This window comes from Equus quagga, chromosome 5 (genome assembly GCF_021613505.1).
Source record: "Equus quagga isolate Etosha38 chromosome 5, UCLA_HA_Equagga_1.0, whole genome shotgun sequence".
Taxonomy (NCBI): Eukaryota; Metazoa; Chordata; class Mammalia; order Perissodactyla; family Equidae; genus Equus; species Equus quagga.
Genome location: NC_060271.1, coordinates 100,515,466 through 100,532,312, shown reverse-complemented (window position 1 = coordinate 100,532,312; position 16,847 = coordinate 100,515,466). Strand labels below are relative to the sequence as shown.

The following is a 16,847-nucleotide window of genomic DNA, read 5'->3' as shown; positions in this document are numbered from 1 at the left end:
CCTTGGCCAGGTCACTTAACATCTGAGCCTGTTTCCCAATGTGCAAAACAGGGATAATAGTACCTCTTGTACTTAAAACATGGAGCTACTGTACTAAACGAAGTAATATTTTAAATTCTGTCACAAAAGCTGTAAAGTACCACCCATCAGTATCATTTTGTATATTACATGATATAACTTAAAAATTAAACTTTGGGGCTGGCCCAGTGGCGCAGTGGTTAAGTGCGCACATTCCACTTCGGCGGCCCAGGGTTCACCGGTTCAGATCAGACATGGCACCACTTGTCAAGCCATGCTGTGGTAGGCGTCCCACATATAAAGCAGAGGAAGATGGGCACGGATGTTAGCTCAGGGCCAGCCTTCCTCAGCAAAAGGAGGAGGATTGGCGGCAGATGTTAGCTCAGGGCTAATCTTCCTCAAAAAAAAAAAACCTTAAACTTACATGATCACTTATGTAAGCAAATACTTACATAAGTATAAGCTAGGTAATAACTGCTAGGTATTACCTGCTAGGTAATAATTAGAACCAGCAGTTTAGAACAAATAAAACAGTTCATGAGCAATGTTATACTGAGCTATAGGCACTATTCCCTTGCCCTTGTAATATAATCATGTTTAATACATGCTATTCTTTGCATGAATGTCTGGGGAGTATAAAGCTCACAAGAGAAAATGCTCAAGAGCTATACAACAGACTGCATTATATTAACCATATGTAGCCTCATCTCAGAAATAGAAGGGTGATTCCTGCTCTTAGCTGTTGTTTTTCATCAATTTTAAGAAGCATAAGTACAGAAATTGCTAAAACCTACCACTGGTAGACATTTGTACAATTAGTCTCCATTTGAATGACTCTAATCATTCAAAACTATCCACTGAGTTCCTACATGAACCAAGCAATTAAGGAGCAAACTAAGATTACTTAATTTTGGAAACATTTTAATAACATAAATTCTTAAAAAATGTGTTGGAATCTAGTTATAATTTTGGAGAGGTATATGCTGTCCCAGATACCATGGGGACACTGACATATCTGCAGATCAGAACACCCAGAAACTCTCAGAACAACTCAGAACCATTTAGGATTACTGGCTCTTTCAGATAAATAAGGGTAGATAAAACCCAGGCAGCTAGTTCTAAATTTCTCACAAGCTACTTTTTAATATGTTTGTTTTGTTTATTGTGCTTATCACAAATTTGCATGACTGACAGAATTCATCTTTCAAAGCCTGCTGACACTTCTACTGGTTTTAAATGATCATTTATATTTTCCTCTGAATTTGGTTGTAAGTGATGTGTTTTCCAGATGTTCTTACAGCAAATGCCATTGTCTGATACAGGGACAGATGAATCCACTCATCTGGATACATTTCTCGGGTTGTAAATCTGCACTGATCCCTGTATATTCCACCACTCTGCTATGACTGAGAGCACAGATTTAGGAACAGCTCTTGTGTGTAGTCCCTGGTCTGGAACTTCTTGTCAAAACACTAAATGGTCCTTGCCAAGATCATGCAAATGAGGTAACTTGGCCAGCAGTTTCTCTCCCACACGAAAGTCCTGCTAGCTGAGCATTAGCAACACGATCACCCTAGAGTGAGCCCACCTTTCAAATCAAAACCATTTTCTGTCAGTTAAGTATTATCGTTTTTTTTCCATGCTTGAACCATATAAATCATATAAATTAATATTTTATTTTGGTCCGTGTAAAACAGTATAATACCTGTGGTAACAGAAACACCAGTTAACCTAAAAACATACAACTCTTCAATAATTAAATCCATAATTGTAGTTTTATCCCTCACTCTAGCACTATTTGCAGTAATCCATTTAGTTATAATCCTTATGATCTCTAGCTTTGATTTATGAAAGAATTAGCTGTGCCATCTGTGACTTTAGAAAATCAATATATGTTTCACAAATATTAAATTTTTAACCTGATACAACTAGAGAAAACAAAAAAGGATTTTTAAATATAACAATGCCTCATTTATCTGGTCTCTGATGGGAATAAGCACTAATATTTTTTAAAGATTTTAAATTGTTTTAAAGACAATCTCAATCAATTTTGCTTTTTAACTTTGTAAGAAGTAAGTATGCTCAGAAGAGATGTCATTATTTGGTTGCATTCCATTTTGGGAGAGTAGCATTGAGGTCCAGAATTTAAAGGCATTTGTGGGTTTTCTAGGCACAAAAGCTTTGCATATTAGCTTCAAACACTCCTACAAAGGTATTAAATGTTATGGTCTAAAGTACACCAGCAGAGTGTGGTGTATTTAAGTGAAGTGTCTTTTAAGTGAAAGTCTTATGTGGGAAAGAAATGCGATGTAATTAACTACTCAAGCTTTCCCAAAGAGATCCAAGCTACAGCCATTTTTGAAAAAGAAAAGCCACGTTTCAGAGTCTCCAGCAACGAGGAGAATCGTGTCCTGGGGCTCTGGTTTGGATAGTAAGTCCTCCTCTCATCAGCCAGGTAATGTTGAGCAAGATGTGTCCTCCTCTCCCCACACTGACTTTCTTCTGTGTAGAAATGGGAATGAAACACACCTTGCAACATGATTGTCAGGATTAAGTTACTTCTGTGATAGTGCCAAGCCCCCTGCCTGGTACATACATAGATCAGAAATGTTATGTTTTCTTTCTATTGCCTGTCAGACAGGATTGAAAATTATGTGAACTCCAATTACCCTAAATATCTAAATACCAGAGAAACAAAAAGATGAATTAACAACCCACATGACCAACTGAAGGACTGCTGGGCAGAATGAATAAAATAACCAACTGAGACAATTAACGCACTCTCTAACACTTTGAGAACTCAAATAATGGAATTTGCATTTTTTTGTAAGGCTAAAAATATAGTCATTATAGATCACAAATGCCTACAATGTTAATTAAGCAGTAACTATGTGACGGGTTCTGAACCAAGTACTTTAGAAGAATTATATTATTTAATCCTCACTACCAAGTGACAGAGCCAGGATTTGAACTCAGTAATCTGATGCCAAAGCTCTTAATAATCGTGTTATCTGTCTACGTAGTAATGAAACGTGGCAGATTTCCTCTGCTGAGAATAACCAACATTTCTTAACCTCCCATTAAATTTTTTTTGTAACATGAAATGCCCATTTTTGATAAAGGAAAGAATTAAGACATTTTCCAGATGAAAAGCTCATAACTATCTATTCTACAAAATATTAGAGCATATTAAATCTGAATCTGAATCTAAATCACAATCTGAATCTAAATTAATGTTACCAAATCATTAAATTCCAGTCCTGTGTAATATTTAAGTATCTGTTACACTTACGTAGACTATATGCTTTGTACACAGTAAGAATTCAACAAATACTTACTGACTAGCTATTTAGTTACAGCAGATAAAGGATCAAATAATAATGTACAAAGTTTTTCCCCAAAGTCTTTATTTTGTCAGTGACTGTAGGCTTTCTCTGGGAGTGAAGAAAGCTGTCTGGGTTATGGGCAATTCAAGTATTTATTTTCTTGCTGATATTTAAAGGCAAATAATTAGGCAGGGAAGAGAAGTAAGATGACTTTCAAATCATTTCTTAAACAACAGCAAAGATGACCAGCAATGTAGTAGGTGGCCACCCTGCCAAATCCTCTTGCTGCTCCTACAGTGGGAAGGCTTTCTCCAACTGTAAAGATGCCCGGCACACCTTTCAGCACTTGTCACTACTTAAAATTATTTAAAATTCATATTAGTACGTGAAAAACTCTTCTGTTGAGATTACATATTTTCAATGGGCCTTTCCAGTCATTTAGTGATGAAACAATTAAAAAAAATATAAATATGTTTGAAATTGCTCAATACAGAACTTACATCATTATAATCTTATGTTTGGCCTCTGGAACTTTATACAAAGTCAGATTTGAGTTCAAAGTAGAGAAAATTGAACTAAAACACGTAAAAGTTTTTGAGGGGTTGTTTGTGTGTGTGCATTTTTAACAAAGGTATAATTGCTTAGCCAGATACTCTTGTTTCTCTGACTAGAATATAAATAAAACCAGATCATGATCCAGAAAAACTTGCTTTACCACAAACCTATCAAATCTGTATCGGGCTACAAGGAACAAAGAACTAAAATCTCTTCTTAATATATGTTATATTTTAGATAATAAAGTGTATACAGTAGTATCTTCTCATGAAATTTTGCTCTAGAAAAATCTCCATATTCCTTTATTTGATTTATTGTTTTTCTGGCAGATTCTGTCAGCATCATGAGCCACACTGAGTACTTATTCTGTGTAGACTTATAAAAAAAAAAACAGAACAAAACGAAAAACCTTGTTTGCTGAAAATAAAAAGTGAAATAAAAAAATGAAACCTCATCATTTCTCTAGTTTATCAGTAAATAACTGCTAAAAGCTGGGGGCCGGCCTGGTGGTGCAGTGGTTAAATTTGCACGTTTCGCTTCTCGGTGGCCCGGAGTTCGCCAGTTCGGGTCCCGGGTGCGGACGTGGCACCGCTTGGCAAAAGCCATGCTGTGGTAGGCGTCCCACATATAAAGTAGAGGAAGATGGGCATGGATGTTAGCTCAGGGCTAGTCTTCCTCAGCAAAAAGAGGAGGATTGGCAGTAGTTAGCTCACGGCTAATCTTCCTCAAAATAAAAAAATAAATAAATAAAAACCTGCATTTAAAAAAAACTGCTAAAAGGGAGAGAGGCAGGTAATTATTATGTGAATAAAAGATGATTAACTATACATCATTCTATCATGCCACCAACAGTATATATCATAATTTTAAAAGATTATAGTGAAGAAGTGGGTCATTACCTTGGGACAGTATAAAAACAACCCAAGAGTAAAGATAATTAAACAACCAGTAATATTCCAATCAAATGAAACACTCTTAATGAAGACCGACACTTGTTATATATTTAAATTAGCCAGCTAGAAAATATTTTTTAAAAGTCAGTAATTCAAATGGAAACTTTATGTTGATTTTAAAAGTCTGATACCATCAATTTAGATCCAGCTCACCTCTTACTGTAAACAAGAGGTAGAAAAGAACAATCCAAAATGGATAACTGGATTGTAAGTAATTAACATACACACTTTCTATGAAAGACTAATCCCAGATTTTACAAAGGCACATCTACGCCCCATGATTCAGTTTCTACTTCCACATGGTCTTGTAAACAGAAGATTTTAACAAGATATCAAATTCCATCTATATGCAAACTGACATGTTAATTACATATTACCTTACCAACTCATTAAAGCTGATGGCTCATGGTACTTTTACATATCAATACTTTGTATTTAGATTTAATTGCATACATCTGAAAGTAATCCACTACACAGGAAAACACAATTTTCTATGTATATGTTTCAATGATTTCGGTTGTGCTCCAATTTAGATATCACTGACACCACTGCATGAAATTCAGTTCCATAAGATGGTAACTTGAGTACAAATGAATCCCCACCTCTCAATGATCTCTGAGATGGCCAAGGAAATAGAAAGAAAACCTTTATTAGCACTAAAACCTCGGGAAGGGTATCAGTGACAGCACACATCCCAGGCCCAGGGATATCTGTAACATACAGTAGATGAAGAACCAACAGGAAAAGGCAAACCCACCATCCTTAGTGAAAGTAAACGAGCAACTCGTCTGTTTGGGAGACACAACACCTAACAGAAAGCACAAAGAACAGACTTAAAAGTAGGCAGTTAAGTGCAAGACATACAATCTGGATCCCTCAAGAGCCTTTGGAAAGTGAGATATGTATCAAAGATTCAACCCAGTCATTCATTACCTAGGAATTTACACTAAAGAGCAAACTGGACAAATATGCAAAGATGTATGTTTAAGTATGATAATCACTATAATTGATAATAATAATAAATTAATATTAGTTAAAAGTGTAAACAATTTAAATGTTCATTAATAAGAAATTGGCATATGATTTTACCTAAATAATGGAATATACATATAAGTAAATTCTCACTGACATGGAATGAGCTCCATAATATGCTGTTGAAGGGGAAAAAAGATTAAAAATAACATCTATTATGAATAGTTACACACATGGAGCGAGAACTGCAAAAATTATCATCAAAATGCAAATGGAGGTTGCCTCTGGGTAGTTGGATATTTGATAATTTTTCCTTCTTTATAATTATTAATGTAGCTTAAATTTTCTAAATAAATGTATACTGTCTTTGTAATCAGAAAAAAATTCTCTTCATGTTGGAAAAAGAAAAGTATATTTATTTTTAATACCACAATTCCATTTGGGAGAAATGACCGCAAGAAAATAATTGGGAAAATCCAGAAAGATATAGATTCTAAGATGTTTATCACAGCACTGTTTTTAACAGTAAAATATTGGCAATAACCTAAATATCAATAGTGAATTTGTTAAATAAACTTTGGAATAGCTATAGAGTGGCATACTATGAAGCCATTAAAAATTAAGACAAAGATATATCCATTACTAGCTCAGTTACTTTGGAAATATTACATATCCTCTAGGTATCAGTTTTCTTACCTGTAAAATGGCGATAAAAAGAACACTTATCTCATAGTGCTTTACCTAACTTCTTAGCTATGCCCTATTGTGATAGGAAATGAAAAACTTGAGTTTATGAGCTTCCTTCAATATCACATACCCCATTTCAAAACCTACTTTGCTGTATGCTTTTAAAAAATATTGCAAGATCAACATTCAATTTGGCTGTCAATCAAGTTAAGAAAACATGAATCTAAGACCACAAAGGCAATGAATACCAAAATGGAAAACAGGAAATTCCTGCAACTTCTAGCCTATTTTTAAAAAACCCCTATACATATTCGCAAACTAAGCTTATATAAGTAGAAAAAATAGTGATGGAAGATAGAACCAGACTGATCTGGATGCCTGTGGCACTGAGACAGGTCCCAAGAAGAAGTGGCCTAGATAACTTCCCTAGTTAACTGAACAACAAAACAATTTACATATACATACTAGTTAACTTCACCAGTTTTACTCTCATTGTACAAACATTTATTTTGTTGCTTTAAATAGCTGAAACCAACCTGCCACGGTCTTTCCCAATCGAGTGGAATAGGAAAGGCTCCAAGCCATGCTCCTACGAAACTAGAAATTGTAGTGATCTGGAGGCTGTTCTCCCAAACAGACGTAACTCTGTAAAACACAAATATGTAAATCACTGGTGGTATCTATCTTAGCTGCTGGAGAATCAAACAAAACAGTAGCACAAATTAACACTATATATCTATGTTCTGTTCATTTAAATTTAGCATCTCAAATTGACATATAAAAATTTATCATGAACTATTAACAATTAATTTCAATTTTCAGTTGGAAAGGTAACATATACACATGGTGAAAGTCAAACAATACAAAAGAGCATATGCAATGAAAGTGAAGTCTTCCTCTCACCCTTTCCCCAGAAGCAAGTGCTACTACCAATTTAATACATATCCTTGCAGAAATATTTTATGCATGCACAAATACACATACAATTTTGTTTAGAATAATATAGGCATATTTGCATATATGCACACATATATTTATATATCCTTCAAAACAAAACTCTAACGCATCATGTTATAAGCCCAGTTTTGCTGCTGTGTTTTCCTTTAACGGTTATACTAGATTCCATCGTACGGAGGGAGCATCATTTACTCCACTAGTCCTTTGTATGGCACATTTCACTAAAACAAATCAACTCTATTTGGTGGGGAAGGAGTAGAGACTGAAAACAAAGTATTTCAAAAGATCCAGTGATTTTGCCCACCATTCTTATTTAAGTGCACATCTTACAGTGTAAAGACCTAATTCTGCCATTCTTTCAGTAAATCTTGGTTTCAGGCCGCCCCTCATAGTGTGACCACTTAGCCATGTAGAACGTGAGTTTGGTTACAGCAGAGCAAAATCCCACCACAACACAGTAAGGGGAGGCTCCAAATATTCAATTGTTTAGAATACAAGGTTGAGTTATTATGAAGTTTTATGAAAAGCAGTTCCTTCCAGCTGGTGTGGAAAAAGGGGAAAACATTTGCTTTGTTAGATGATTTCTTTCATTAGAAGTAGGCCAATTATTACACACAAAATGTACGCTGAATTAAAGAAGTCCCAGATGACCAGTCAGTCATAAATCAACCCCTCTATCACCTTCTCATTATTCCCCCTCCAACACCCACACAAGGTAAGAGCTTTGACTTCTTTCTACTGAAAATGGAGGCTGGAAGAAGGTTGGAGCCAATCACCATATATCCAAATTTCTGTTATTTGCTGGGCTTTATCTTTTTTTATTTTACATAACACCTATAAATGCAAGTCAATGTCTTCAACTAGCATTTAACAGAACAGTGATCCGTTCCAATCTTGGGAAAAAACTGGCAAGTTGAATGCAAAGAGAGAACTGTGCCGTTGGGCAATTTAAAGGATTTTCCAGGGTAATTTTTGACTATATGTGGCTGACAAATGTTGACTAGCTTTCACTCAACATGCAACTCCTCTATGTTGCGATACGGAAAGTGATGTGCCCGGAGACACCAAGTCTGGTAGAGGCCGAGAGCAGAGTTTACTTTCTGCTGGAAAGAGTTTACTTTTTCCATTTTATGGATGAGCAGGAAGTTCAGCTGGATTTGGAAGAATGGGTAGCATTTGGTCTTGAAGAACTGGAAAAAGAGCTGGACTGCAGGTAAAAGGGACATCAGTAAAACTGGTTGAGGCCAAGTGGACAACTAGAAAAGTAGGTCAGAGTTAGGATTTCTAAAAATTACTTTATTGAGTATAGTAAAAACTTGCCCCAGAAAATCTTTTTCGAGCCATACAATTCACTCATTTAAAGTGCACAGTTCAATGTTTCTTAGTATATTTACAAAGTTGTGCAACCATCACCCCAAAATGAAACCCTTTACGCATTAGCAGTCACTCCCCATTTCCCCTCCCCCCCCAGCCCTAGGCAACCACTAATCTGCTTTTTGTTTCTATGGATTTAACTATTCTGAACATTTCATATAAATGGAATCATATATTGTGGGGTCTTTTGTGACTGGCTTCTTTCACTTAGCATAATGTTTCAAGATTCATCCATTTTGTACCATGTAAAAATTCTTTTTTTATTGCCAAATAATATTTTGTTGTACGGATATACCACATTTTATTTTTTCCACGCATGAGTTGATGGACATTTGAGTTGTCTGGACTTTCTGGCAATTGTGCCTAATGCTACTATAAACATTAATGAACAAGTTTTGTGTGGATATATGTTTCCATTTTTCTTGGGGGTATACTAAGGAATAGAATTGCTGGGTCATATGGCAACTCTATGTTTAACCTTTTGAGGAATTGCAAGACAGTTTGTCAAAGAGCTAAGCCATTTTATATTCCCCCAGCAGTGTTTGGTGGTTTCCATTTTTCCACATCCTTGCTAACACTTGTTATTATTGATTATAGCCACTGTAGTGGGTACCAAGTGGTTATCTCATCGTGGTAGATTTAGGGTTAGGATTTTAGAACAGCCTTAAAAGTCAGACTAAAGGAGCCACTGAAGGTTTTAAATCAAGGCAGCTATGATCAGAGCTATGTTTCAGTGAGATTCATGTACATGTCTTATCTAACCTCTAAGCTCCAAGGTCCTCAGGCTAAGGGGCAAGATCCATGTCTTCATATTTTCTATCATTACAGCACACTTGTGGCCATCTCATATTTGTTGTAATAAAAAGTGCTAACATCCAAGAGGAGGTCCTCTATTTGTATCCTCTGATGTATCCAAGAGTGCTTAGGTCTTACATATAATAAATGCAGAGAAAATGGAACCAAGACCTAATTTAAAAAATAGAAAAACTCTCTAGCCCCTTTAAAATTAAAATTTGATCAAAATAATACATATAAGTATCTTTAAACTCAAAGATCACAACAATAATAATTCCTCCCTGCAGTCCTCCCCATTCCTGATTTCTGCTCCTGAGGCAGACACTTTCAAATCTTCACTGTTTCTTCTATATACCGCTAACTTAAAAGAGCATACATTATGTACAGAATTTTCAAGATTTAGTTACTTTCTGCTTTCTACAATGGAGGAGGATTTGGTGCTCTAGCCACAAGGCTCCCATCTCCATACACATTTCTGACTCATCATCCTCTTTCACAGTAACATGTCCTCCTCTCAGCTGAATCAATAGCAGTGTCTACATTATGATTATAAAAATATTCATCACAGCTGAACCACACAGTAAACCACAATTACCTTTCCCTTCTTCGAGTAAATTTTTAATTTTCTTTGGATGTTAAGAACTTCCTCTTTTTTTACCCCCCATTTGCTAACCTACCTGTCACTAAATCATCCTCAAGTATTCCAAAGAAACTAAACATCAGCTCGTGTCTGCGCTCTCTCTCTTCTTGGAGACACCTCACCTGCTCCAGGCTGGGCTGGGCACTCGCTAAGCCTACGGCACAGCTGTACCAAGTTCCCTACACCATCGCCTCGTGAACTCCCTCTGCCTCTCTCGTTGCTTTGGGGTCTCATTTCCTACATTCCGAGACTTCCTCCTTCTATTTTCTTTTCTTTTTTTTAAAGCACCTCCTGCAACAGAATCCTGAAAAGGTTACATGGAAAACAGATTTCAGCGATGTTTAAAGTCCGAAAATGACTTTACTATAATTGTTGGACATCATTTTGCCTCTGAATTTTGAAGGCACTGCTCCTTTGTTCTGTGACTCCCAGCTGAGAAGTTTAGAGCCATTCTGGCCCCCAGTGCTCTGTAGGCAGCACATCCCTCCCCCCACCCCACCCCCGCCCTCTCTAGGAGCCTTTAGAATCACCTCTTTATTCCCAGCTCTCTAAAATGTCACAATAACGCATCCCGGAGTGGACGACTTTTCATGCATCATGCTGGAGATACACGGGCCTCTTAATCTAGAATCTCAAGTCTTTGGTTCTTGAAATTTTCTTTTATTTAAAGACTTTCTCTGTCCAGATCCCTTAAGAATTTTCCACTTTTCTTACTCTTTGGCTTGGAATACTATCATTATGAATTAGTCTCTGATTTTCTTACCTTTTAACTCATTTTCCATATCTTTGCCTTTTATTTTTTTTTTTAAAGATTTTATTTTTTCCTTTTTCTCCCCAAAGCCCCCCGGTACATAGTTGTGTATTCTTCGTTGTGGGTTCTTCTAGTTGTGGCATGTGGGACACTGCCTCAGCGTGGTCTGATGAGCAGTGCCGTGTCCGCGCCCAGGATTCGAACTAACGAAACACTGGGCTGCCTGCAGCAGAGCGCGCGAACTTAACCACTCGGCCACGGGGCCAGCCCCCATATCTTTGCCTTTTTGACTAAGGGATCTTTTCAACTTTGTCTCTACTTCTGTTGAATTTTTTTTTCATCATATTTTTAATTCCCAAGAGCTTTTTTGTTCTGTGAATATTCTTTTTGATAGCTTCCTGTTCATGTTTTATGGATGTAAAAAGTAGACATTTTTTAAAGTTATCTTCTGGTTTTTATATTGCTTTTGTTTCCACTGAGTTTTTTGTTGTTTTCATTTTGGAGATGTTTCTCAACTGTCTAAGTGTTTCTTTATTTCTCATTCTACTTAAAACACTATATATGAAATATCCAGAACAGTCAAATCTAGAGAGAAAGTATTTTTAGTAGTTGCCTGGGATGGGAGGGTGGGGGGAGGAGAGAAGGGTGGGAATGGAGGATGATGCCAATAGGCATAGTTTCTTTTGGGGGTGAGGAAATGTTCTAAAACTAGATTGTGGAGATGGTTACAAAACTGTGTCCCTACTAAAAACCATTAAATTGTACACTTTAAATGGGTGAGTTTTATGATATGAAGTTTCTCTCAATAAAGCTATTTTTTTAAAAACTGAAACACTAAACAGCTGACTGGATGTTCACTGTGCAGAAGCACAATTCAACTGGTGGGCTTCACGGTACCAGGGATTGGGTAGGAACCCTGCCTTTTGGAGAACCCCCAAATGTCTGTATCTGTAGGTTTTTCTTTTGTATCATTTTCCCTAGGTTTCAATATTCTGCCTAAATGGTATAAGCCTAGCTGTCAGTATTCTGGGCCGGCGGGTGAAAAGGACTAGGCGTACTCACTGTTCAGCACACAGACCTCCATTTAATCCCTGTTCCCCAAAGAGGCTGTACCAATTAGGCTCAGGACCTGGGGACAGCCAGAGTAGTTGGGGATACAATTACATTTTCTCCATCTTCCCTTTCCCTACTGTGTAACTTCTCTTGCTTATTTTTTATAGTATTTATATTCTGTTCTGAAACCCTAATTCATTCAATTATTTTCTTGATATAGTGAACCTCCTTAATATATAAACTGAGTAATTCCTTTATTTGGGGAAACTGTCTTCTAACACATCTCTGAATTAGTTTTGTTTTGTATTTTAGGGGTGCTAACTAGTCTTAAGTTGATCTCCTTTGTTCTCTATATTTATCATTTCTTCCCTAATTGCTTTATACTTCCCAATCCCTCCTCTACCCCTAATTCATTTTGATTAGCTCAAACCTTTCCTCCAGGTTAGAAATTGATTTTCCAACTTGTCTATGTTTCTAATTTATGATCTGTAATGGTGTGGTCTGGAGTCTCAATTTATTTCATTAATTCTGCAATCTCCTTCTCCACCTCATTTTGCTTCCTTATCTTATCTTTGAGCTCTTATTTTATTAAATTCATAACCTTAATAACATTTTTCTGTGGTAAACTGTGGAGTTTGTTTTTGTTCCTTGGGTAGTATTTCCTCCCAGGCTGTCTTCTGCATTTCTCCTCCCGCCCACCCCCCACCCCCAGTGTGTTTTTAGGACTGCCATGCCGTTTCTTTTCATCTTGCCCACACTTCACGTAGGCAGGCTGCCCAGACTACCTGTTTGCTCAGAGACAAAGAGTGAATTATCTTTGAAGCTGTCTTCCCATCTTAACTGGCACCAATTTTTCCTGTCTTGAAGCTGCATTTTGAGGACTGTATATTATTTTCCATCCAGTTTTCTGAAAATGAGGCAGGAGAGAACGGAGGCAGGGTAACGGAAATGCTCTCTCTGCGATTTAATCAGTGATATTCAGCTTAAATTTAATAAATGGTGGTTCCATAAATCAAACTTTTAAAAATGTTTGACCAGGGCTTATGTGTCCCATCAGAAATCGGATGAAGCTACTGTGGCAGTCAGCCTCGTTGGCAGAGCCCAGCAGGCAGCAGCCCTGGTAGATTGATAACAACTAAACAGCCCTGATGGGGCTTCAGGGAAACCAGCACTCTGCTGGGAGATAGACACAGATATAGATATAGAGTTACAGATAGAGATGAACCTCTAAGTATGTAGGTGTATACATATTCTTCAAACTAGAACTTTAGTTAGGCAATGTCTATCAACTTGTGAGCGAGGAATTCTACACCAGGAATCTAGTTTACAGAAACCCTTGCACAAGTATACAAGATTTTACATGGTACAAAGACATTCATAACAACATTATTTATAATTATGAAAATTTGATAATAACCTTCAATAGGAAATTAGTTAAATAAATCATGGTACATGGTATACTTGTAATGATGATTAATTGCCCCACATTCACCTCATCACTAATGATTAGACTAATTGAATCATGGCGATTCCATTCTCTTTCCCGATGATTAGTTTAGAAGACTCAAGGAAAAGCTGCTGCCTTCTCACTACCAGCCCAAGGATAAGAACCAGGAGAATCAAGAAGAAGCACAGCCACACTTTGACCATCTATATCTAGAACCACACGACCTTTGTTATGCGAAAGAATGTTTCCTTATTGTTCAAACCAATATAAGCTGAAGTTTTCTATCCCTTATAGATGAAGATATACTAAGGATACTATGCAAGAAGAGGTAAATACAAAGACATTCCTTTTTTTCTTTGGTGAGGAAGATTTGCTCTGAGCTAACTTCTGTTGTTCCAATCTTCCTCTATTTTGTACGTGGGCCACAGCCACAACACATGTGCCAAGTGGTGCAGGTCCAAGCCTAGGGAACCAAACCGAGGCTGCTGAAGTGGAGTACTTAACCACTAGGCAACAGGGCCAGCCCCTAAAGACATTCTTTTTTATTTTTTTTTTGGTGAGGAAGATTGGCCCTGAGCTAACATCTGTTGCCAGTCTTCCTCTTTTTGCTCGAGGAAGACTGTTGCTGAGCTAACATCTGTGGCAATCTTTCCCTACTTTGTATGTGGCATGCGCCACAGCATGGCTTGATGAGCGGTGCATGGGTCTGTGCCTGGGATCCAAACCGGTGACTCCAGGCTGCTGAAGCAGAGCACGTGAGCTTAACCAATACACCACTTGGCCAGCCCTGCTTAAGAGATTCTTAATAAGTGAAAAACAAGCAAGTTACTGGCAGTGACTAGTATAACTATTTTTGTTTTAAAATTACATATATGTTATATGCATAGTCAAAATAAAATATATAAAATCTGTTAGAAATGACTGATTCTTTGATAGAATTACTAGGATCTTTAACTTTTCTATACTTGTCTATTATTTGAATTTTTACAATATGTATTCTTTTGTAATAAACAATTAAGATAGAAAGGAAATAAAACATAAATTCCTCCCTATTAATTTATAGCAGCACTGACATTGGTTTATTCTCATAATAAAGTCATCTGAATTCTATGATTATTGGCTAATTTTTCATAGTTAAGGAATGTATAAACACAGGCAGTAGGGCTGAGAACAGAATAAGTGGCTCACTGTTCTGTGAACAATCTTAAAAAGTGACTAAAGCAATATTACAGATCAATCTTCATGACAATGAGCCGAGAGTAACTGTCTATATTATTTTACTCCACTGAAATTCATTATATCAAATATTAATGGAGAGAAATAGGCCATTCTGAATGGCTACTATGGGTCAGACCCTGTATCAGGTACCTGAGGTAGATGGGCTGTCATCAAAACAGTGCTTGTTGAAATGGAGTTGATCTTTTTAGTCGTTGATCTCTTCATCTAAAAGACACCACATCACTCCTCCTAGTGGCTAAAGATATTTTACAGAATTCTTATATAAACTTCCCCCTTCCCCACTGAATATTAAAATCAATGCTTCTTTGCCACTAAATTTTTGTGCCCACATTAAAGCTAAATTACCTATTTTTCATACGTATAAAGTTTTGGTTATTCACTATCTTTTCCCTCTTAATGTCCACAGTGTCTTTTTCAATATAAAATCCATTTCAGTACAAAGATGAGAAAAAGCAGCCTTTGTCTTTGTCTACACAAATTGGTCTTACTGACTGTCTTTACCAAGATAACCAGATTCAGGAACTTATTCAGAAATTCAATTTTTTAGTTCATTGAAAGTGATCAGGTTCTGACTTAAACATTCAAATAACGGCATAAAAGAACGGATAAATCGGGCCGGCCCCATGGCGCAGCAGTTAAGTTCACATGTTCCGCTTCGGCAGCCCGGGGTTCGTGGTTTGGATACCGGGTGCGGACATAGCACCACTTGGCACGCCATGCTGTGGTAGGCGTCCCACGTATAAAGTAGAGGAAGGTGGGCATGGATGTTAGCTCTGGGCCAGTCTTCCTCAGCAAAAAGAGGAGGATTGGCAGCAGTTAGCTCAGGGCTAATCTTCCTCCTATCCCCGCCCAAAGAAAGAAGAAAGAACTGATAAAAATCACAAAGCAAACTTGAGTGAAAAATATAGATTACTTTTCTTTATAACAAAGTCTACAAATTAAAAAAACTTCACAATAATTATAATTATAATAATACTTATAAGGCAACAAATAGAATTAAACTAGTACGAATTGAGTATATTCAGTAATAAGTATACCAAAAAGAAGATGGCAGAATTTTCCAAGAAACTGAATGACTTTTCTACCTTCAAGTTTTTCTTCAAAATAGCATTCTTTTGTTTTGCTTTTTTATCTGGAATAACTTTACATTTACTTTGAGGAGAATTCTTGTTTAAATAGTGTCTTTTAATTATATATTAAATCTCAGCATCAGAACTGGTCTTTTACTCTTGGCTGTTATTCCTACACAGTCTCAAGATCAAAGCTTTTGTGTTTTTCAATCTTCATCTGATTATCATCTACTCAACATTAAAAATGCAAATAAATACATTATAAATCAGGATATAATAATTTTTTCACTTTATTTTTGTTATAGTATAAAACATTTATATTGATTCAACACTGAGCAAGATGTCAGCCCAACTTAAAATTAGCTTATTCATACTAAACATTTGAATTAGTCACAGTTCCATAATACTAAAAGGGCCAGCTTTAAATAAATAAAACAAAAAAATTCTACAGTGCTTTATATACTAAAACACAGGATGAATGATAAAAATATTTAAAGCTCTAAAATCTTCAATCAGTACTTTTAAGGTATTTTAATCACTTTTAGTGGATTAGAACCATAGCATAAGCACTTCAATTTCTGTTGTAAATTATTATTGAATAGGAAAAAACCTAAAATTATTCATGTTTTGTACAACCTCCTTAAATAATAAAATTCTATGAAATTAAAGTTGTGACTCAATATAAATAATGCTAACTGTATACTGGGACAATTTCAGAAATAATATACAAGTAATTATTTTTTTGTGCGTATTTCATATTATCACTGCAGAACCACCAGATCTTTGAGTTTTTAAACAAGTATTCCATAAAAGTGAACATTTAAGAAGGTCAACCCTAACATTAAACAGGCTAATCTATCAAATTAATCATTTCCTACCTCATTCAAAATTTGACATGATTTAGATACTAAGTCCTTCAAGTGTGATGAAAGTGCTGGGGAAGGAAGCGAGCGTCACTAGTGTGCGGCGGGATACGAAGACAAGTTCCCCTCTTACGACAAAGTTTAAGT

At 36.4% G+C, this 16,847-nt stretch overlaps 1 protein-coding gene across 1 annotated transcript in view; it reads right to left on the bottom strand.

The window, feature by feature from the left end:
- PIGF (phosphatidylinositol glycan anchor biosynthesis class F) overlaps window positions 1-16,847 on the bottom strand; it is a 32,405-nt gene that overhangs the window by 6,108 nt on the left and 9,450 nt on the right. Inside the window, exon 5 of the mRNA XM_046663051.1 lies at window positions 7,048-7,156. Coding sequence (XP_046519007.1) covers window positions 7,048-7,156 — 109 coding nt within the window. The remainder of the gene's footprint in view (window positions 1-7,047; window positions 7,157-16,847) is intronic.